Source organism: Narcine bancroftii, chromosome 7, assembly GCF_036971445.1.
Source record: "Narcine bancroftii isolate sNarBan1 chromosome 7, sNarBan1.hap1, whole genome shotgun sequence".
NCBI classification, from domain to species: Eukaryota; Metazoa; Chordata; class Chondrichthyes; order Torpediniformes; family Narcinidae; genus Narcine; species Narcine bancroftii.
The window spans coordinates 166,408,844-166,431,959 of NC_091475.1; the positions used below are offsets into that span (position 1 = coordinate 166,408,844).

At 39.2% G+C, this 23,116-nt stretch overlaps 1 protein-coding gene across 8 annotated transcripts in view; it reads left to right on the top strand.

Moving 5' to 3' along the window:
• The window catches only part of LOC138739333 (LIM and senescent cell antigen-like-containing domain protein 1), a 122,195-nt gene that overhangs the window by 91,315 nt on the left and 7,764 nt on the right, over positions 1-23,116 (top strand). For all 8 annotated transcript variants that reach the window (XM_069891149.1, XM_069891151.1, XM_069891150.1 and 5 more), the window contains exons 6-7: positions 762-912; positions 22,710-22,802. In XM_069891149.1, coding sequence (XP_069747250.1) covers positions 762-912; positions 22,710-22,802 — 244 coding nt within the window. The remainder of the gene's footprint in view (positions 1-761; positions 913-22,709; positions 22,803-23,116) is intronic.

Consider the following 23,116-nt stretch of genomic DNA (forward strand, 5'->3'; position numbering starts at 1 on the left):
TCCACGGTTTCATAACTCCAAAGGAAGTGGGCTAGTGACAATTTTTCTCAAGCAAAATATTTCAGTAATAATTGGGTCCAGAACAGTGATTCTCGACCTTCCCTTCCCACTCACATGCCACCTTAAGCAATTTCTTTCTAATCACAGAGCACTTATGGCATACGTGGTAAGAAAAAGTTTGAGAACCACTGGTTTAAACAGTTCCACAATTAAGTACTTGCTCTTTTGTCTGCCTAGGCTAATAAAAGAAAGAAAAAGAATCCTGCTCTCTTTTTAAGCAGAGTGTCAGCTTGCATGCTACCTTTAAGAACTACACATGTACTTGCACCTCCATAGCCTTCCATTCATTGTATATTCCCTTCCTTTGTTTCACTTTCCTAAAATCTTACTGCTGTGGATTAAATTCCATTTGCCTTTTTCTGCACAACTGACCAGATCATGGTAATGAGTTTATTATCATACTCATTGTACAACGTACATATGCTAAAAAAATTTACTTGGTGCAGTTGAGCAAGTACTTGCAAAGAAAAATTATTGTAGTAAACAAATTAAAAGAGGCAATAAGATCTACATTTTTCCTACGGACCAAAGCTTTTCTCATTTCAATTACACAACAAATTTTGAGGTTTCAAAATTCAGAAAACCTTTTATTTGACATTTCTTTAACAATACACTAGAAATATTGAGCATATTTTCATTGTGAATTTTTATGTAGAAGATATATACATGGACAATATGCTTTGGTGCTTTATTTTAATCAGAAAAGAGTTGACTGCCGAAGCTCGAGAGCTGAAAGGAGAACTGTATTGTTTGCCTTGCCATGATAAAATGGGTGTCCCCATTTGTGGTGCTTGCCGGCGGCCGATCGAAGGACGCGTAGTCAATGCCATGGGAAAGCAGTGGCATGTAGAGGTAAACTAACTTGTGTCCTGTTCTATTTGTTGCTTTGACTATATCTTTCTCTGAGTAGAGTGGTCGTTATGAACATGTGATTTGTATATGTGCCCCAAATTTATGGCATTTCTTTCTGTGTTTGAGGCTACCACTGAGTGCTAAAAATTGGGAAAATCCTCCTTTATCATGGAATGAATTCAAGCAACCAGGGAGGGAAGGTTGCAGATCCCTTTATTACCAACTAGTAGGATACCCAGCATTGTCTGGGAAATAAAACACTCAGTTGACTACATGGTTGAAACAAAATACCCAAAGACTTTCATGGTAATTCTGCATAAATATATTTTTTCAAACACAACATTTATATTCTTTTTAACAGAGATGCATGGTTCAAATAAAGTTGACTTCTGGCATAACATTGACAAACAATGCTCAGCTAAGGGCTTCATAATAAACAATGTTCTTAGTTTTTTCATCTGAAGAGCAATGGCAAAATCAAATTAGATGAACAAGGAACAATTGACAAGGGACTAATCAGTATAAATGTATCAGCCTGAGCACTGAGGCAAGCCTGGTGTTGCTATTCTGTTTCCTGCTGCCTGCTCCTTGCCTGTCCAGAGGCCTGAGCACTGAGACAGGTGTATCACTACTGTTCTGATTCCTGCTGCCTGCTCCTTGCTTGTCTGGAGGCCTGAGTACTGAGACGGGTGTATCACTGCTGTTCTGTTTCCTGCTATCTGCACCTTACATTTCTGGAAGCATCAACAGTAGGTGAGACTGCTGTTCATCTGCTTTCTCTTGCTTTCTCCTTTGTCTAACTCTACAGGCTTGTGAAGAGCTTCTGCCAATGCTGCTTTGCTTTTTTTTGGGCCCATATTGAACTTTGTTTGGCCACTTGTTTTTATTCTGAATGTACATTGATGCACGACACTGTAACTAATTGAGGTGTCCCTAGTGGAAGTTCAAAAGGTTAAATTCAATGTGGTCATGACATTCAGCATCAAATGTTACCACAATTATAATAAACAGTAATGCAAGTCAGTACAAGCTGGTCAAAAAACACTTTCAAAGCAAGAATTTTATCCGATTACTCTCCATTATTAATGACATTTACAATGTTAGATAAAGAAGAATCAATTTAACTCAATGTTATTAAAAAGACCAGATTTATGTGATTTTTTTTGTTAGAATACAAATTCATATTTTTTTGATACTAATTCTAATTTGGTTAATGGTGAATTTATTTTATGGGACATAATAAAAGCATATTTGAGAGGACAAATTATAAGCTGTACTTCTAAAATTAAGCAGGGCTATATGAAATAATTGGATCAATTGGAATAAAGAGATAACATGTTTAGAAAAAGATCTGTAAAGATGGGCATTGAGGAAAAACATAGAAGATATAAATAAGAAACTTCAGTATAATACATTACAAACATATAGAACAAAGAAAGCAAAAATGAGAACTAAGCAGATAGATATGAGCTCGGTGAAAGGGCTCATAAGATCCTTGCTTAGCAATTGAAAGCAGAACAAGTTTCAAGAACAATCAATGCAATTAGAGTCAAATGTGGCTACCTACAAACCTCAAGAATCGATGAATTTTTAAAACAATTTTATTTTCAGTTATATAAACCAGAGTCACAGAGATATGATGATAAAATAGAAGTTTTTTTTGTCAACGATAAGGATACCAAAGTTAACTTTACAAGAGCAAGTGGAGCTGCCAGTGGAGGTGGGGAAAGCATTGAGCTCACTACAAAGTAATAAATCTCTGGAAGTAGATGGTTTCCCATCTGAATTTTATAAAGAATTTGAATATTTAATGATTCCTCCTTTTATGGAAGTATTAGGTCAGGTGTTGGTAACACACACACGCACTCCCGATATGTTTTTCTACTGCGATAATAACAGTAATACCAAAAAAAAGAGACCCTCTAAAGTCATTGTCATATTGTCCAATTTCAATGTTAAATGTTGACTAAAAGATTGATGAAATTTTTTGAAAGTTTATAAATATGGATCATACAGAGTTTGTGAAAAAGAGAAAATCTACAGATAATGTAACTAGATTCCTTAGTATAATACATCTAGCACAAAAAAGCAGAGGCCCAAGTGTGGCAGTGGCTTTGAATGCAGAAAAAGTGTTTGATAGATTAGAATGGGACTTTTTGTTGCAGGGGTTTTAAAGATTCAGGATGGGGCAGGTATTTGTAAATTGGGTTAGAACTTTATATAATGAACCTAAGGCTAAATTTGTTACATATGGACTAGTTTCAGGACCATTTCCATTAACTAGATCCAGTAGACAAGGATGTCCATTATCAGCTGCTTTATTTATTTTAGCGATTGAACCTCTTGCAGAATTGATTCAGTCTGACCCTGATATTAAAGGGTTTAAAGTTAATCAAGAACAATATAAAATTATTTGCTGATGATGTTTTGATCTAATTGACAGAACCAATAGGCTCGCTGTATAAATTATATTTGAAACTGAAGGAATATGGGAAAGTATCAGGTTATAAAGTAAATTGGGATAAAAGTAATATTATGCCCCTTACTGTTGGGGATTATACAGTGTCAACAAGATACCCAATTTAAATGGCCGATGAATGGAATAAATTATTTAGAGATATTGGTAGATAATTCAATTATTGGAGAAGATTTGAACAAGTGGATGTTACTGCCAATTAGCTAAGGTTAATAATGTACCCCCTCCATAAATCTTCGTCCGCGAAGCCAAGCCAAAGAGAAGAGAAAAGAGAATAATGTTAACATGAATATATATCTGAGAGTACAATATTTATTTCAAACATTACCGGTAATGACACCACAAATGTTTTTCATGAATTAAATATATAATAAATTTTCTTTGGAAGGGTAAGATGTTGAGAGTTACTTTATACAAATTGACATGGAACTTTGAGTTTGGAGGTTTACAGTTACCAAATTTTAAGAATTACTATAAGGCAGCTCAATTGAGATTTTTGTCTTCTCTCTTTGATGAGAGAGAAAGACCAGCATGGATTAAAACAGAAATTGATAAAATAGGAGAGAGGATATTGGAAAATTTTAGATATAAATGGGAATCAAAATTTATACCTGGGGAGAGAGCAGCACCACTGCAATTGATTAATATTTGGAATAAAGTAAACAACAAAATTGAAAAGAGGAGGGTTGTCCTGCCAAAAGTGCCTTTGATGCAAAATCAACTTATTCCATTTTCAATGGATAATCAATTTTTAAGCATTTTGTCTCGGAAAGAAATTAGATAGAGAGAAGATAGTTATGAAGAAAGGAATTTAATGTCATTTGAACAATTTTAAAAAAAAAAGCGGGATGCAAAATAAAACACTTTTGTTATTATCAATTAAGGGCTAATTTAAGAGATAAATTGGGTTCAATAATGTTATTACTGAAATGTGGTGATGTAGAAGTGTTGATATGTTATAGATATATAAATAAATTTATCTCAGCTATGTACACTTTATTGCAGAAGGGGACTTCCATACAGGGGATACAAAGGTCCAGACCATGATGGGAGATGGATCTAAATATTAACATTGATGAACAAAATTGGTCAGATCTATGCCAAATTAGTATGACAAATACTATAAATGTAGATATAGATTAATTCAATATAATTTTTACATCAATTATATCTCACACCACAGAAGTTAAAGATTGAAATCAGATTTATCAGACCAGTGTTTTAGATGTGGCCAGGAGATGGGTACATTTTTACATTCTACTTGATCCTGTCCTAAAGTGAGATCTTCTTGGTTAAATTTGGCTATTTATTTAGAATGGGTTACATCAATTAAATTTCCACAAAACCCAATGTTATTTTTATTAGGAAATATTGAAGAGATAAGACCAAAATTGAAATGATCTATATATTCAAAAAGAATTTGTAAAGATTGCCTTAGCAGTAGCAAGAACATGTATAGCAGTGACATTGAAATCAGATACCCACCGAGATATGGAGAGATGGAATGTAAAAATGCATAGCTACATTCCTCTTGAAAAGATTACATAATCTGAGAAATAAATATGTACTTTAGAAAATTTGACGCCCATATTTACAAATTGAGGGAATACATTTATAGATGTTTAATCTAAGCTTCGAACCTCGATAGCCTCCTTGGAAGTATTAAAAGATATAAATAATTAGAACTGTGTGGTGAGAGGTGCCCTTTAGCATCCAGGTTTTTATTCTTGTTTTCTTATCTTTTTCTATGCTTTTTCTTATTTTCATTTTTTTTTTCCTTGGGGTTTTGTTTGGGGAGGGAGTTGGGGTTATATACACCATCAAGCTTCATGAATTTTATACTAATATTTGACTACTGTATTTTGTACCTGGCTAGGATTACATGTCTGGAAAAAAAATTAAATGAAATTTTCAAGAAAAATACACTTTTGAATTTCATATGACCTTAAAGGTTAAATTCAATGTCGACATGACATTCAGCATCAAATGTTATCCCTTCTGAACCTCCTTGGACATATCTAGAGTGGTCCATATTGATTTGCATGCAGAGCAGACAAATAAACAGAAATACACATGCAAATATATATTAGATAATTTTACTATTAGGAAAGAAGGAAGCTAAAAAGCAGGACCTTGAAGATGGAAATCTCTGTATTGCTGCCTGTACCACATGCCAGCGAGGACAGAAATTGGAAAAGATGGCAGATGAATGTGTGGCAAAAGAGTTGGAGCAGGGGTTCAGATTTGTGGATGATTGGGATCCCTTCTGAGTAAGGTATGACCTGTTCCAAAAGGATGGTTGCTCCTCAATGGGATAGGGCAAATATCCTGGTGGATAGGTTTGCTATAGCTCTTGTCAAGGTTGAAACTAGTTTGGCAGGGGATCCACTGGGGAGCAAGAGGATGAGTAAGGATAAGCAGTCTAGAGCAAAATTGCAAGTGCAAGATTAAAGATTTAACTTGGGGTACTTTGGAAACAAAATTGAAAAGGGTGATATATATACAGAACTGAAGGTCTTGTATTTAAATACCCACATTCTAAGAAATCAGGTTGATCATCTTGTAGCCCAACTGGAAGTTGGCAAGTATGATGTGACCATTACTCTGTCATAGCTGAAAGAAGATTTCAACTAGGAACTAAATATCCATGGATACACAGTGTATTGGAAGGCAGGCAGAAGGAGTGGTGTGGTTCTCTTGGTTAAAAATGTTATTGTATCTTTGAAGAGAGGAGACAATGGATGGGGAAGATGTAAAATCCCTGTGGGTAGAAATGGAAAAACTGCAAGGGTAAAAAAGACCCTGATGGGAGTTGTCTATAGGCCTCCAAACAGTAGCCAGGATGTGGCATGCAAATTACAGAGGGAGGTGAAGAAGGCGTGGAAACTAAAATCAGAGGGATCTTTATACCAGTGGAATAAAGGAGGCTACAGAGGTATGAGAGAGGACCTGGAAAACATTGATTGGAAAGGCACACTAGCAGGGAGAACAGCAGAGGACCATTGGCTGGAATTTCTGCAGGAAATAAGGAAGGTGCAGGACAGGTATGTTCTTAAAAAAAATTGAATGGAAAATTGATGCAACTGTAGCTGACAAAAGAAGTCAATGACAAAGTAAACACAAAAACGACGGCATACAAGGAAGCAAAAATTAGTGGCAAGATAGAGGACTGGGAAGCTTTTAAAAGCATACAGAAGACCACTAAGAAGGTCATTAGGAAGGAAAAGATACTTTTTTGAAAGGAAGCTAGCAAAAATATCAAAAAGGATAATAAAAACTTTATTAAGTAAATTAAGAGAAAAAAAAGAGGTGAGAGTAGATGTTGGACCAATGGAAAACGACCTTGTAATGGGTGACGATGAGAAGGCAGAGGCACTAAATGAATCTTCACTGTGGAAAACATGAGGAGTATACCTAGCATTCAAGGGTGTCAGATAAGAGAGGTAAGTGCAGTCATGATTAGAGAGAAGGTGCTGGGAAACTGAATGATCTAAGGGCAGGTAAGTCTTCTGGCCAGATGGAACCAACTCTCAGGTTCTAAAAGATAGAGTTATAGAAATTGTGGCTGCATTAGTAATAATCTTCCAAGAATCAATTGATTCGGGCATGGTTCCAGTGGGTTGGAAATTTGCAAAGGGGACTTGCTATTTAAAAAGAGAGGGAGGCAGCAAGAAGAAAGTTATAGACGTGGTTGGGAAGTTGTTAAGCGTCGATTGTCAAGGATGAGGTTACAGAGTACATGGAGATGCTTGACAAGATGATTTAAAGTCGACATGGTTTCCTTAAGGGAAAATCTTGCCTGACAAAAATGACTGCAATTTTTTCAGAAAACCACAAGTAGGCTAGACAAAGGACATGCAGTAGATATTACACAGAGTATTTGGTCGGTGTTGGGGCCACTTCTTTTACACTGTTTCTTAGTTATTTGGATTGTGGAATAAATGGCTTGGAGGCTAAATTTCCAGATGATGGAAAAATGAGGGACCAGGTAATGTTGAGGAAACGGGGAGGCTGCAGAAGGACTTAAGACAGATTGGGAGAATGGACAAAGAAGTGGCAAATTAAATGCAATGTTGGAAAGTGTGTGGCCATGCACTTCAGTAGACTATTATTTAATTTTTTTAATTTAGGCATACAGTACTGTAACAGGCCAGTTCGGCCCTACGAGTTCATGCTGCCCAATTTACACCCATTAACCTACACCCCAGTACGTTCTTTTTTGAAGGGTGGGAGGAAACTGGACCCGCGGAGAAAACCCACGGAGAGAATATACAAACTTCTCACAGCACGGGATTTGAACCCAGGTCCGGTCCCAATCATTGGTGCTGTAAAAGCGTTGAGCGAACTGCTATACCAACCATACTGCGTGGATGGGGAGAAAATTCAAAATTTGGAGGTGCAAAGTGACTTGGGAGTCCTTGTGTAGGATACCCTAAAGGTTAATCTCCAGGTTGAGTTGGTGGTTAATATGGCGAATGCAATATTAGCATTTGTATCCAGATGAATCGGATATAACAGCATGTGATGTTGAGGCTTTAAAAGGCACTGGTAAATCCTCACTTGGAGTGTGGGGTACAATTATGGGCATTGGAGAGTGTTCAGAGAAAATTCACACGAATGATTTCTTGAATGAAGGGATTAGCTTATGAGGAGCATTTGACAGGTCTTGTACTGTACTACTTGGACTTCAGAGGAATAAGGAGGACCTCAGAAACACTTTGAATATTGAAAGGCCCAGGCAGAGTAGAAGTGGCAAAGTTGTTTCCCATGGTTTTGTGGGGTGGGTTCTCAGACAAGAGGGCACAACCTCTGGATTGAAGGTTGCCCATTTAAAAGGGATGTGGAGGAATTTCTTAAACCAGAGTGTGGTGAACCTCTGGAATTTGCTACCTTGGGTGGCTGTAGAGGCCAAGTTGTTAGGTGTATTTAAAGCAGAGATTGATAGGAATCTGAATAGCCAGCGAATAAAGAGTTACGGGGAGAAGGCAGGGGAGTGGGCTGAGTGGGGAAAATGAATCAGGTCATGATGGAATGGCAGAGCGGACTCTTGAGCTTACTTCTGCTGCTATATCTGGTCATAGTAACTATAGTAATTGGCAATGTATATGAAAAATTAAAAAATTGAAATCAATTTGGACAATGAGAATCTTCCTAATATAAATATTGCTCATCCTTCCCTCCCCAATTAATGAATTTAAATTGGATATAGTGGTGGGGAATACTCTTCAATCAGTAGTACCTGTATTATGTCATCAGAATGAACATTTAAGAATATTTTGTGTTTGCCATGTTTGAGATGCAAGTTAAATGACAGTCAGTAAAGTTAGTGCACGACCTGTTATAGGTGTTCTCATAAGCGTTAAAGTAAAAATGATCTGCTATCAATATTGGGGACATGGGGCTGACATGCCTGCCTAATGAAATAATCTCATGCACCTGAAGGAGTAGGCATGGCATCAGTTGAACACCTCATCCAAAAATCAATTCGTGATATAACATGGATTGTAGACCTAGAGTTGTGTTCACCAAAAGCCATTTGACTTGGAGATAAGATTAATAAACAAAATCAGAATGGATAGTAAATATCTACAATTTGTTTATCGTGAAACACGAAAGTCTACAGATGCTGATTATGGTAAAAAACAAAATACTGGAGGAACTCAGCAGGTCTCGCAACTTCCAAAGGAGGTAAAAAAATATTCAGAATAACCAGCGTCTTAGTGTTCTGGGGTTCTTTTGTTTTAAATGCAGTAGAGCAGGAAGGATCATAGGGGATCACAGCTGTGCTCAGACAGGACAGACTAGAGATCTCATCTACAGAGGTTTTATGGGTGAACTGAGGAATGGGAAAGGTATGACCATAGTAGGCAATTTTTAACTTTCCAAATAGTGACTGGGACCCCCATATCACTTAAAAGGGCAGGAAGACTTAGAGTAAAAATAATTCTGGAGAAACTCTCCAGGTCGAACAGTCTATATAGCAAAGATAAAGGTACATAACCAACGTTTCGGGCTTGAGCCCTTCAAGGTATCTGGAGTTTTACTTTCACTTTTGTGTTTTATTTGCTGTATGGCTTGGAGTTTGTCAAATGTGTTGAGGAAAGTTTTCCAAATCAATATATCAAGATACCAACTAGAGCGAGTGCAATACTGGATCTCACTGTGATCATAATGCCATTAGGATAGGTCTGGTCAGGTTGAAATCTAAATTGGAGAAAGACCAATTTTCAGTCAAGCTATCTAGTTTTCATGTGGTTGTATCTCCTCATTTTGATTAAATGCAACAATGGAGATACTTCATTAATTCATACGTTCTAAATGTTAAAGCCTTGAGAAACATTGGAACAAAGTATTTCAAACTTTCTCTGCCCTTTTTAAAGTTAATTTTAAACCTAATCCCTTAACTGCTTTATTTGGTATTGTTGGAGATAGTGTCATAACTTTAACGACATCTGGCGTACATGTATTAGCTTTTATTTCTGTTATGGCTAGGTGGGCGGTGTTGCTCAGATGGAGGGACAATACCCCACCTAATCGTGCTCAATGGCTACGTGATGTCGTGTCATGTTTAAATTTAGAGAAGATTAACACTCAATTTCCAATTTGAATTCAAATTTTCAAACACTTTGAGGACCCTTTTTGAATTTCTTTTATAATTTTTGATTTGTTATGAAGGTAGAACTGTTGAATAAGGAGGTAATTTATCAATATGATAAGCATTCCGTCTTTTTTTTTCTTGGTAGTTGGTTTAGATTTTCCTTTTTTATATTAAAATAATAATATATCAATACAATGTAATTTGTTTGATTAAAATGTGGAGCACCTTGGATGAAATGATATGATTTAAGTGAAATATATCTTTTTGACTTTTAACATGCATCCTTATGAACTCTGTATTTTTGGATGTGAAATTTCAATGATAATAAAAATATTTGAAAAAGAAGGGAGGATCTAAAAAGTATGGATTGGGATAGATTATTTTCCGGCAAGTGTTTGGTAAGTGGAAAGCCTTCAAAGTGAAATTTTGAGAGTAGAGTTTGTATGTTCTGGTAAGGATTAAGGACAAAGTTAACAGGCATAAGGAACCTTGGTTTTCAAGGGATATTGGGGATCTAGTCAGAAGAGAGAGGTTTATACCAGATATAGGCCACAAAAAGCAAATGAGTACTCAAATTGTTTTAAGAAAAAAAGTAGGTAAAAATGAGGGAAATCAGTAAGGCTAAAATAAAGACACAAAGTTGCTTTGGTGAATAAGATGAAGGAAAGTCCTAAGGGCTTCTATAGATATATTAAGAGAAAAAAGTCAAAAGGGACAAAATATTGAAGATCAGAGTAGTTTGCTATGTAAGGAGCCAGCATCGGACTTGTCAGCCACAATCGAGCCTGCAGCTGACGTGGACTTTTACCCACTCCATAAATCTTCGTCCGCGAAGCCAAGCCAAAGAAATTTACTCAGAAAACTGGGAAAGTAAGGAAAATGAGCAGTAAGGTCATGGAACCTATACAGATTTAAAAAGGAATTGTTTGCTGCTTAAAGTATATAAAAGTGAATAAATCTGCAGGGCCTGACAAGCTATTCTCTAGGAGTTTGAGGGAAGCTTATGCAGAAATTGCAGGGGCCCTAGTAGATGTATTTAAAATATCCTTAGCCACAAATGAGATGCTGGAGGATGGGAGGGTAGCTTTTATTGTTCCATTGTTTTATATAAAAAAAACATCAGAAGAACTATTTGGAAGGTGTTTGAAGAGATCAGATGTACAAATATGTGGACAGTCAGGGACTGGTGAAGCACAGCTAACATTGGCTTTGTGCGTGGTAGGTCATGTTCAAACAACTATATAAAGTTTTTCAAGAAGTTACCAGGAAAGTTGATGAAGGAAAGGCTGTGTGTCAGAAATAAAACTTCTCACACATGAGTCTCTTTAAAACTGATGACACGACAAGCTTTATTTACAAGTCTGCAGAGTTGGACTCAACTGGTTTCTCACCAGTTAAGCCCCGATACATACAGTGCATTGATTTTTATACCCTTATTGTTTGCCCTTCCCCTTCTTATTAATACTGTTTTCATTGGTTAGTATTGCAAAAGCATTCTAAGTATAACTGCATTTTTAATTATCACGTTCGTTACGTACGCTGCGAACTCTACATACACTAAATTCTGTTTCTCACCCTTCTTATCAATCTTTTGTCTCCTGCATGTCTCTCACTATGACCATGAAAAGATAGGTTTAAAAAAACATATTCAGCAGAACCTTTTGTCCTTGGCTGCTAGTAAGCTCCCTGTCCGTTCTGGCTTCCCTGTTTATGATTAATCATCACATTTTAACTTAAGTCATTTTAACCTAAATTCTCTATATAACAATCCACCCCTTTCTCTCTTTAAAATGTGTTGAATATATATATAGATATGAATGGGGATTTTAACCTGGGGAAGAGAAACGTTTTATGATACATTAATCTCATGCTGAAGTAAAAGTCTTACAGGGTCTCCCAGTCCCCCTGGTTGCATAGCCTGTTGGGCCATGGAAATCACCAGGCTGCGTAGACAGGGAATAATACAGGGCAAAATAAATAGGAGGAATAAAATACCTCCGATGACCCACAAGAAGGTACGCCACCAGGTTCCCCCAAACCATTTGTCCATCCAATTTAATTGTGCAAAAGGATGCCAGGTTTGAACCGGTACATGGGACAAAGTACGAATATTATCAGCGATTTTTCGAATGGCTTGGCCATTATCATCAATCTGTAAGCAGCAGTTAGTCAAATTAAGCTTTCCACATACACCTCCTTCCGTGGCTAGGAGATAGTCTAGGGCCAGACGGTTCTGATATATAGCAGAGCGCATTTGACCTTGCTGGGATGCAAGTAATTGCAGGGCTAGAGCTGTTTGATTTGTAACAATTTCAAGGACTGCTTGTAAGCAAATTATGCGATTTAACATATAAATAGGAATACGATAACCCCAGGATCCATCTTGAGCCCATGTAGCGGGACCATAATATTGAATTATGCGTTCTGGAGGCCAATCATCTCCCCATTGTCCCAAATGTACCTTGGTAGAGCGGGGCTGACGGTGTAATGTATCAAAAACCTTCACGCCTAATTTATGACCGTGATCGTGGGGTAGGAGGAAAAATTCTGGGCGGATTATTCCTAGGAAACAAGTTCCACTCCACTGTGAGGGAAGATGAGTATAAGCTTTATTACCACATACCCAGAATAATCCATTTGGGGATACTCCATACCCCCTTTCCCAAACTCTTTTAAGAACGGGGTTTGATTGGTATGGTCCTGTGATGGTGGAAGTGGTACAATTCCAAAACTGAATACTGCTATTAGACAGGGGTAGGCAATTAGTTTTAAAAACAGTGGATAAGAACCAAGTCAGGGGTTTAGGAAACCAAGTGAAAATACCAGGCGAAATGCGAATCCATACAGCTTTGCAGGGACTTTCTCCTACTGGGTATTTGCCGGCTCGTGAGAGACAATAAAAACCAGAGGGGACGTTAGAGAGAGACCAAGTTTCTCTTGATCTCGTTCGGTTAGTTGTCCAAATTCGGGAAATCATGGTCAATGAATTGAGGGGCTCCCCCCACCAAGGCCATTGCTCTGACATCCGTGGACCCCCGCAGACCCAACAATTGGTTACATTAAAAGTTCCTGCAATTTTAGTTGCAAGATCTACAAAAAGGTTATCTCCCCCAACTGCATTACCGAAACTTACATGGTTATTTGGATGGACTCGAACTAAGTCCGGCTGTCTTAAAGGGACAGGCATTTTCGAGTGTGGAGTGGAACTTTTCATTGGAACAGTACGCTGGTGTATGCAAAACCAGAGTCCATCAGGGCATGGTGGGCCTGAGTCACCCTTCCAACCGTTAAGAGGGAAAGGAGTGGTAATAGGAATCTGTATATAATGACCCATATTATTTCCTTCTTTTTCCACACAAGGGGTATATGGATGTTGGGTGGTATTTTCTGCCCAGCATTTCTCAGGAACTGAGGTATGGGAAATGAAATTACCTTCCTTTCTTCCCCAAATGTGGTCCTGAAACAGGACCACTGTGTCTCTGCATTTCTTACATTTCACACCTGATAAAGACATAGGCAAACTAAGAAAAATCAAAGAACATAACAATAACATTGTGAATCAAGTCTTTCTGCGAAATCGTAAGGTAAGAGGTTTTTCTCCAGGAACACAAGTCCAATCTGAGTTCGTATCAGGGTCCTGAGGCGCCTCTACAGGTCCCTTAAATCTGGATGCGTGCGTCCACCCCTTCTCTCTTGTTCGTGCTGCAGCCTCTGTAGTTAAGAGAACTTGGTATGGACCTTCCCACTGGGGCTGGAGTTTTTCAGTTTTCCAGGTCTTGATGAGAATCCAGTCTCCTGGTTCCACTTTGTGTAAAGAAAAGTCTAAAGGCGGTGTTTGTGCCAATAGTCCTCTCTTTCGTAAATCTGCAAGAGAGCGTGACAGTGCCTGTAAATAGTTCCTAACAAATATATCCCCTTCCCCCAAGGTCGGACACCCCTCAACTGTACTCCAGAAGGGAAGCCCAAACATCATTTCATAAGGGGACAACCCTACATCTTTTCGTGGGGCAGTACGAATTCTCAATAAAGCCAGGGGCAGACACTTTATCCAAGGCATTTTAGTTTCCACCATTAATTTTGTCAATTGCATTTTTAGGGTTCCATTCATACGTTCAACCCTCCCTGAGCTTTGTGGATGCCAAGGGGTATGTAATTTCCAAGAGACTTGTAATGCATTACAAATCAATTGTTGGATTTTTGAAGAAAAATGTGGACCCCTGTCTGAGTCTATAGAATCCATTATACCATATCTGGGGATTATCTGCTCTAGGAGGAGGCGAGCTACTGTAGAGGCTGTAGTATTTACTGTTGGGAAGGCTTCCACCCATCGGGTAAAGTGATCTATTATCACCAACAGATATTTCCATCTTTGGACTTGAGGTAACTCTGTGAAGTCGATCTGGATACGTTGAAAAGGGCGTATGGCTAATGGTTGACCTCCCATGGTCCCTGTCCTCATTACCTTCTTATTAATTTTTGTGCAAAGGTGACATTTCTGCACCTCCTGTTGGGCCAAGGTGTAGATTCCCTTACACACATATTCTCGAAGCACTGTGTCACATAAGGCTTGGGTGCCCCAGTGGCTCTGATGATGCAGGTGTTTTAAAATATTGCGAGTTATTTCTTTATTTAGAACCATTCTTCCATCTGGTGTCTTCCATGTTCCATCAGGCAACTGGCTTGCGCCCAGCTGAGCCATGTCCTTTTCTTCCTTAGTAGTGAAAATGGGAGCCTTTTTTATGCCTTGCCTTATTGGGATTAAGGTCAGCAAACGGACTTCTTGTTGCATGGCTGCCCTTTTGGCTTCTTCATCAGCCAGTCTGTTTCCAATTGCTGTCGGGGTATCTCCCCTCTGATGGCTTGGTATGTAGACCACTGCTATTTCCTGGGGTAATGTCAAGGCTTCTAAAGTCAGAGTAATCATCTGTTCGTGTGCCAATTCCTTTCCTCTTGATGTAATTAGACCACGCTCTTTCCAGATCTTACCAAAGGTATGCACTACCCCGTATGCGTAATAGTATAGGGATTAGGCACCACTGGGTGGCGGGTCTGAACAATAGCATTCAAACTTCTTAGATCTTGAACTAGGCGATAGGATCCATCTGACTTTTTCACTGGGAGTATAGGGGTGTTATAAGGTGACATGCATTCTTCTAATAGTCCGTCTCGTATTAAAGTCTCAATTACCGGCTGTAGCCCTTTTCTCCCTTCCAAAGAAATAGGATACTGACGTTTCCTTACCGGCTGATGACCTGGTATTAATGTGACATGTAAAGGTGGGATGTCCAGACCTCCTCGATTTCCCTCCTTATACCAGACTCTCTCGTCAATCTGCCGTTCATCCTCTTCCTTTAAAGCGCAGAGGTGGACTCGCACTTCTCCGTCCACAGGGAGAGCACCCAAACCTAGGAGAGCCTGTAAGTCCCTTCCTAGGAGGTTAAATCCAGCCGACGGTAATAACAAGAGGTCTTGTACCCCTTCTCTTTCTTCCAGTTTCACTGTTACTTGGGGAATTATTGATACCATTCTGGGAGCCCCTTCTATCCCAGAAATTGTCAAATTACTTTTTACAGGCTCAGTTCCGATTGGCACAGTTATTACACTACTTCGTTCCGCTCCTGTGTCCACCATAAACATCACCTCTTCTCCCTTGGGACCAATTTTTAGTTTTACCAGGGGTTCCCTCTTATATTTGGTCCCTAACATTTGGAACCCCTGACACCCCTAATCTTCTTCCATAAGTTCGAGGGCACGCAATTCCCTCTTGTATCGGGGGCATTCCCTCTTAAAGTGTCCTTCCTCATTGCAGTAATAGCACTTAACGAACCTCCGGGGTCTTCCCTCTCTTGGATATCTTGGATTGTTTAGAGGAAGGTTTTGTTTTCTTTCCCCTCTGGATTCAGCATTCATCTGTCGGATAGTCTGTACCATAACCTTTGTCGCCCTCTTTTGATCTTCTTCTTCTCTCTGCACATATACTTTTTGCGCCTTTTTTAACAGGTCACTTAGGGGTTTTTCGCTCCAGTCCTCCTCCTTTTCTAGTTTCTTTCTAATGTCCTGCCATGATTTGGAAACAAATTCAATTCGAATAAGCTGTTCACCCATTGGTGTACTAGGGTCCACGCCCGCATACTGTTGGACATTCTTTCTCACCCTCTCCAAAAAATCAGTAGGGGACTCGTCTTTCCCCTGGTGGTTCCCAAATGCCTTGGTGAAATTGTGACCCTTTGGCACAGCCTCTCGTATCCCTTTAATTGTCCACTCTCTATATTGTCTCATACTTGCCAATCCCTCGGGTGTTCGTTTGTCCCACCTGGGTTCATTTAAGGGATATTTTTGTTCATGGGGTCTGGGGTCCCCAGGTTGTTCATATTCCCACATGAGGAGGGCAGCCCGTCGAATCATCTGCCTCTCCTGGGGTGAGAATAATGTTCCCATTATTGCCTGCATCTCTTCCCACGTATATGTGTTTGGTCCCAGGAATTGGTCAAGCTGTTCAGCCAGTCCTATAGGATCTTCTAATAACTTTTTCATTTCTTTCTTAAATCCCCACACCTCTGTACTAGTTAGGGGAACATTCACATATCCCGTTCCCCCTCCCGGTCCTCCCATAGGAACTTCCCTCAGGGGATTTAGGCTTATTGAAAATTTTGATGGTCCTGGACCAGTCTGGGATCTTGTCCAGGGTCGGTTTACCGGTGGAAGTTTAGGGTCCGACTCCCTTAATTCATCCTTTTTTTCCCGGCCCCTTTCGGGGCAATCAGATTCATCACCTTTCCCCTCCGGTAATAAGCTTTCCTCGGGCGCAGTAGGCACCGGGGGAATATAAGGAGGGGGAAGGTTGTCCAGAGGTTCCCATTTCTTTTCTCCCGCTACCCTCAATTTAAAACATTTTGTTAAGGATCCTGGCCAGGGAACCCAACAAAATGCATATGCTGACTCTTCTTGATTCACCTTTGGTCTCGAATTTACATATATGTTTAATGCTTGTCTAACCCAATCCTCATCAGATCCAAATTTCGGCCACCAGACCGAGGAACCTTTAATAGGTTGTTTCGACCAAAGGAGACAATATTGGACCATCTTTTTCTTGTTTTTGTCTCGATATCTTTTACTATCCCAATTTTCAAACATTCTCCCCAAAGGGCTGTCAAGGGGAACTCCCAGGAATTGTCCTGAATTTTCAGATGAGCCCTTAGATTTTGATCCTCCCATTTTCCCACCTAGATCTGTTTATCGTTGCTGAGGACCCTCGCATTCTGGACCCTACTCCCTTCTTCTCAGACGCCTCGTCGGAGGTACTGTCCCTCCTTCGGTTACCGCTGAGGTTTCCCTGGGGTTGACCCCTCTCTTCTCGGCACTTCGTCGGAGGTGTTGTCCCTCCTTCGGTTACTGCCGAGGTTTCCCTGGGGTCTATCCTAGAGTCCCACGACAGGGTCCTCACGCCACGACAAAAGCTCTATACCTGATCTATTACGTTAGGTTTTTTATCCAAACAGGTGTATCCCGTTACACCTGTTACCCAATCCCCACACCACAATCGTAAGTCGTCACTTACCGGTGTCTTCCCGGGGATTGAACCGTCACCCTTCTCCTCTCCGTCTTGTCGTGTCACCTTGTCCGGATACCACTCGCTCAAGCCGCCCGAAGCGACGAGCAAGGGACTAGGAGCCGCTGAACTCAGCGGGGTGCACCGCCTCCGATGTCCCTCTTCTCGCCTCCCCTCACGGCCGGAGTGTAGATCCCGGACGAGCCCCCATTTGTCAGAAATAAAACTTCTCACACATGAGTCTCTTTAAAACTGATGACACGACAAGCTTTATTTACAAGTCTGCAGAGTTGGACTCAACTGGTTTCTCACCAGTTAAGCCCCGATACATACAGTGCATTGATTTTTATACCCTTATTGTTTGCCCTTCCCCTTCTTATTAATACTGTTTTCATTGGTTAGTATTGCAAAAGCATTCTAAGTATAACTGCATTTTTAATTATCACGTTCGTTACGTACGCTGCGAACTCTACATACACTAAATTCTGTTTCTCACCCTTCTTATCAATCTTTTGTCTCCTGCATGTCTCTCACTATGACCATGAAAAGATAGGTTTAAAAAAACATATTCAGCAGAACCTTTTGTCCTTGGCTGCTAGTAAGCTCCCTGTCCGTTCTGGCTTCCCTGTTTATGATTAATCATCACATTTTAACTTAAGTCATTTTAACCTAAATTCTCTATATAACACTGTGGATGTTGTCTACCTGGAAAGTAGTGTCACAGGTAGATAAGGTCATAAAGAGCTTTTGGCACATTGTTCTTCCTAAATCAAGGTATTGAGTAAAGGATTTGAAATGTTATGGTAAAGTTGTACGAAGCATTGGTTAGACCAAATTTAGAATATTAAGTGCAGTTTTGGTCACCTAACCTCAAGAAAGATATTAATAAAATTGAAAGAATTACTAAGATGTTGTCAGCACTTGAGGAAAGGTTAAACAGGTTAGGACTTTATTCCCTGGAGCGGAGAAGAATGAGGGGAGATTTGATAGAGGTATTTAAAATTATGACAGAGATAGACAGAGAAAATGTCGATAGGCTTTTTCCACTGAGAGTAGGTGAGATACAACCCAGAGGACATGGGTTAAGGGTGATAGGGGAGAAGTTTAGGAGGATCATTAGGGGGAATTTCTTCACACACAGGGTAGTTGGGAGTATGCAACGAACTGCCAGCTGAAGTGATGAGCGTGGGTTCAATTTTAAACATGAAATTAAAAATGTGGATAGGCACATGGATCGGAGAAGTATGGAGGGATATGGAATGGGTGTAAGTCAGTGGGATGAGGCAGAATAATAGTTTGGCACAGACTAGAAAGGCCATACTACACCAGGTTCCAAAAAAAAGAGTGCTGGGAAAACTTGGTGCATTTAAGTAACAGCCTGCTGAGTTCTCTAGCAACTTTTTGTTCCAGATTGCAGCATCTGCATTCTCTTTTGTCTTCATACCTTGCCACGTTCCACTTATTGGTGAGTTGGCTAGCCATTTGAAAATAGTGCTCCAATTTAATTGCCTGCCAATGCACTATGGATCCCATTTCTCTCCCCCCCCCCCCTATCTAACTTGGGCTTTTGGAGCAGAGATTTTGCCCAGCAATAACTTTCAATACACATCCCACTGAGGTATTCTGATTTGTTGATGTTGACTGTTTGGCAAGTGACAAGCATGGATTTAAACAACTCATTTACTTCTCAATAGATCAGTGTGCTCAGCATCAACATTTGGATATATCAGCACATATTCAAATATCAGGCATCTTGGGATCTTTCACTTAAGTGTGAGTTTCCACAGCAGCTGCATCAAACCAGACATGTTTGATCCCATTATTGACCTATTCTTAAATAATTCTTTGGTAATAGGCAATGGACATCATATTTTTTAGTGGGAGATGAGCCTCACCAAATGATTAGTGTTTTAATGGAAGAGAATTTTGGAAACAATGATCATAATCAGACAGTTACAGATAAAAGCAAGACTGGACCTTGGGGAGTGCTATCTATATTGGGAAAGGCTAATTAGGACAGTACAGTATTAAGCAGTAACTGGAGAGAGTGGATTAGGAGTGGCTGTACTTGGGTAAGTCCACATCAGATAATGTGGTGTAAAGCACAAGATCTGTTGACATTGTGATTAAGTGGAAAAAACACAAAGGCTGGAGAAACTCCAGGGCACAAGCCTGAAATGTTGGTGATGTATCTTTACCTTTGCTACATAAAGGCATTGTTTGACTAACTCCCACATTATCAGAAAAAACACACAAAGGCTGGAAAAACTTGGCAGGTCAAAGGCCAGCAGAAAGAAGAGGACAATAAGATTTAGGAACCTTGCCGATGAGAGGTGTTGCAAATTTGGTCAAAAAGGGGAAAGGAAGCATATGTAAGGCTTATGAAGCTAAAATCTGACAGGGATGTTGACAAATATGGGGTAAGCTAGAGAAAATGAAAACTGAATCAGGAAGCTAAACAGAGCATGAAATATTTTTGGTGTGTAGGATCAAAGAGAATCTTAAGGCATTTTATAAATCTGTTAAAAACAAAAAGGTAACTAGGGAGAGGGCGGGGGCCATGCGAAGACTAAAGGAGTTTGTGCCTGAATCCAGGGGAAGCAGATGAGGCACTAAATAACTACTTCACATTGGTATTCGCCAAGAAGGAGGATGGTGAGTCTAGGGAGGAGGATGTTGAAATTCTGGGGCATTAATATCAAAAAAGTGATGGTATAAGGCCCATTGAAGTACATTAAGGTGGATATGTGCTCAGGGATAGATGGGATTGAACTTGGGTTATGAAAGGAGGCAAGTGAGATTGCTGAAACCTTGACGAGACCGTTTTATGCCATAGATGTCGATCCAGAGAACAGAACCATAGCCAATGTTCCTCTGTTCAAGAAGGAAATGGAGACAAACAAAGAAATTGTCAACTAGCAATAGGGAAAATATCTGGGAAGATCCTGAGGAAAAGACTCTACTTGCATTTGGAAGTAGAGGTAGTCAGCATGGCATTGTGAGAGGGAAGTCATACCTTACTAACTTGATTGAGTTTTTAAAGTGACAAGTGATTGATGAGTGCAAGGCAATGGACAGTATTAAGTGTAGACTTCAGTAAAGGTGTCTTAAGACAAATTCCAGAAAATTTAAAGCACATACGATGCTCAGCAGATTGGATTCAAAATTATCTTGGAGTTGGTGATCAGTGCTGTTCTGCAAGGATTAATGTGCTGGGACCTTGGTTGTTTATATAGGAGGGCTGATTAGTAAATATGCAAGTTCCACAAAAATTGGCATAGTTCTGCATATTGAGGATATTTATCAGTGAACTCAACTGGAGATAGACAAGTTAGAAATACGGTCAGGGAAATGGCAGATGATGTATAATGCAAACAAAGGTGAGGTGTTGCCCTTTGAGAGATCAAATGTAGAGGAGAGCATAGAATAATGGCAAGACCCTTAGCAGCATTGATGTACTAAAGGACCTTGGAGAGAATGTTTGCAGCTTCCTGATGGAGCGATATAGAATACCTATAGAGTTGGAAAGTTGTGTTGCAGCTATATAAAACTTTGGGCCATATTTGGCCTAGTGAGGTTTTGGTCACCACATTACAGGAAGGATTTGGGGGTCTTGGTTAGGATGCGAAAGATGTTCATCAGGGCGTTGCCTGGATTGGAGAGTATTATCTGGAAGGACATTTTGGACAAACTTGGATTGCTTTCTCTGAAGTATCTGAGGCTGAGGGAATACTTGGTACAAGTGTGTAAAATTATGAGAGGTATGTATAGTCTTTCCCAGGATGGAAATGTCAAATACTAGAGGGCATATGTTTAAGGTGAGAGAGGGGAAGTTTAAAGGGGATTTACAAGGCAATTTTTTTTTTGGAGTTATTAGGTGTGTAGAATGGCCTGCCAGGGGAAGTGGTGCTTGAAAGAAATTTTCTTTTAAATTGTAAAAAAAGATCATGGACAAAATTATTAGTTGTGCATTAAAGTAACTAAACACAGTGACTTCAGAAACTGTAAAACTCTTGTTTGAAGCTATTTGTACATAGGCTTCTGTACTTAGTAGGCCGAAGAGAAAACTAGATAAATCTCACCAGGAGACCCAAGTTTTGCTTTGTTTTGAGATGCTGACCTTCACACATGTACCAGAGAGTTCGAGATTTTAATATGGGTATGTAGTTTAACAGTCATATTTTGAGCAATTATTTACCTGTTCAATTCCCCTCAAGCCATCTGCAAAACAGTTGCCACTTATCCCTTTATAAATCTTCTCCAACATCAGAATCATCTCCCAACACCATCTTACCCTTCTAAGCCTCAAAGATCTTCAGGTCCAATTCCTTAATGATTTCAGTTTTCTGTTGTGATAGGCAGAAAGGCCAATTCATCAACATGTGATACTTTGGGACTATCAGTGCCTTCTATCCATAAACACTCCACTTTGGTAAGGAAAATAAACAAGTGGTCCTTATGAGCTAAATTTGCCTTGTGTGTTGCATTATGGAACTATGATGGTGTGTTAAATATGGCCTCAGAAGTTGTGAATTAGATGGAAAGATTAGGTCTTATCAGCATAATCATGAACATTTTTTAGATGTGTGCCCAAATGTTTTTGTTTTTATTGTTGCTTAGGTCTCTAGTTAGTTCTAGTTGAGGTTGTAGCTATAGTTCTTTGAATGACATCCATATTTTAATCCCAGTTTCAGTACTCGAATTCATACATTTCAAAACTCATCAGCCTTTAGGCAGATAATGGGGTGGTGCAAGATTGCAGAAGTGTGAGGTTTATTTTGTTGTATTCCTGAAAAATAGATTAAATGCAAAAAAAGTGAAATTTTCAAAAGATCATGTTTATTTTGTGTTAGTGATATTCAGGAACCAAATTCAAGATTGTCTGAACAATTTGTTGATCCAACTTAAAACAATGAAGAGATTTTGCCATTTTGGGTTTTTTTTTCTTGTTTATTTAGTCAGTCTTGCATTTTTCATGTAGGCTTGTAAAATTAAAGTTTATAATGTAAGAGAGTATGAGAAGGTTCAAAGTATAGAGTGTAGTTTTGATTATATTTTGCCCTGAACAATTCATTTCTGCTTCACTTGTTGATCATTTCACCTTGCACTGACTGTTACAACTTTTGGAAGGAAGGATCACTTATTCAACTGAACATGTTACAATCTATTTGCAGCATTTTGTATGTGCCAAGTGTGAGAAACCATTTTTGGGTCACCGTCACTATGAAAGGAAGGGACTGGCTTACTGTGAAACACACTATAATCAGGTAAAATGAGAATACTCTAATTTAATAACAATTTAAATTTGTTTTACCTTAAATATGGCAATTTTGGTATGAGTTCTACATTTAAACATTGAGTTAGCATTTTTAATTCTAAAAGAATGTTGTAAATCTAGCATTTCAAAATTATTTGCTTAATGTATAGAAATGACCAGGTTTTTGTGTGTCTTTATTCACAATAGTATTTCAGATTATTTTTCAAACTATCCATCTTTGGTAAGTTTACATTTAGAACCTTTCAAGAGTCAGGAATACATTGATAAGTAAGCAGGAAATATTCAGGTAGCAAACCATGGTGA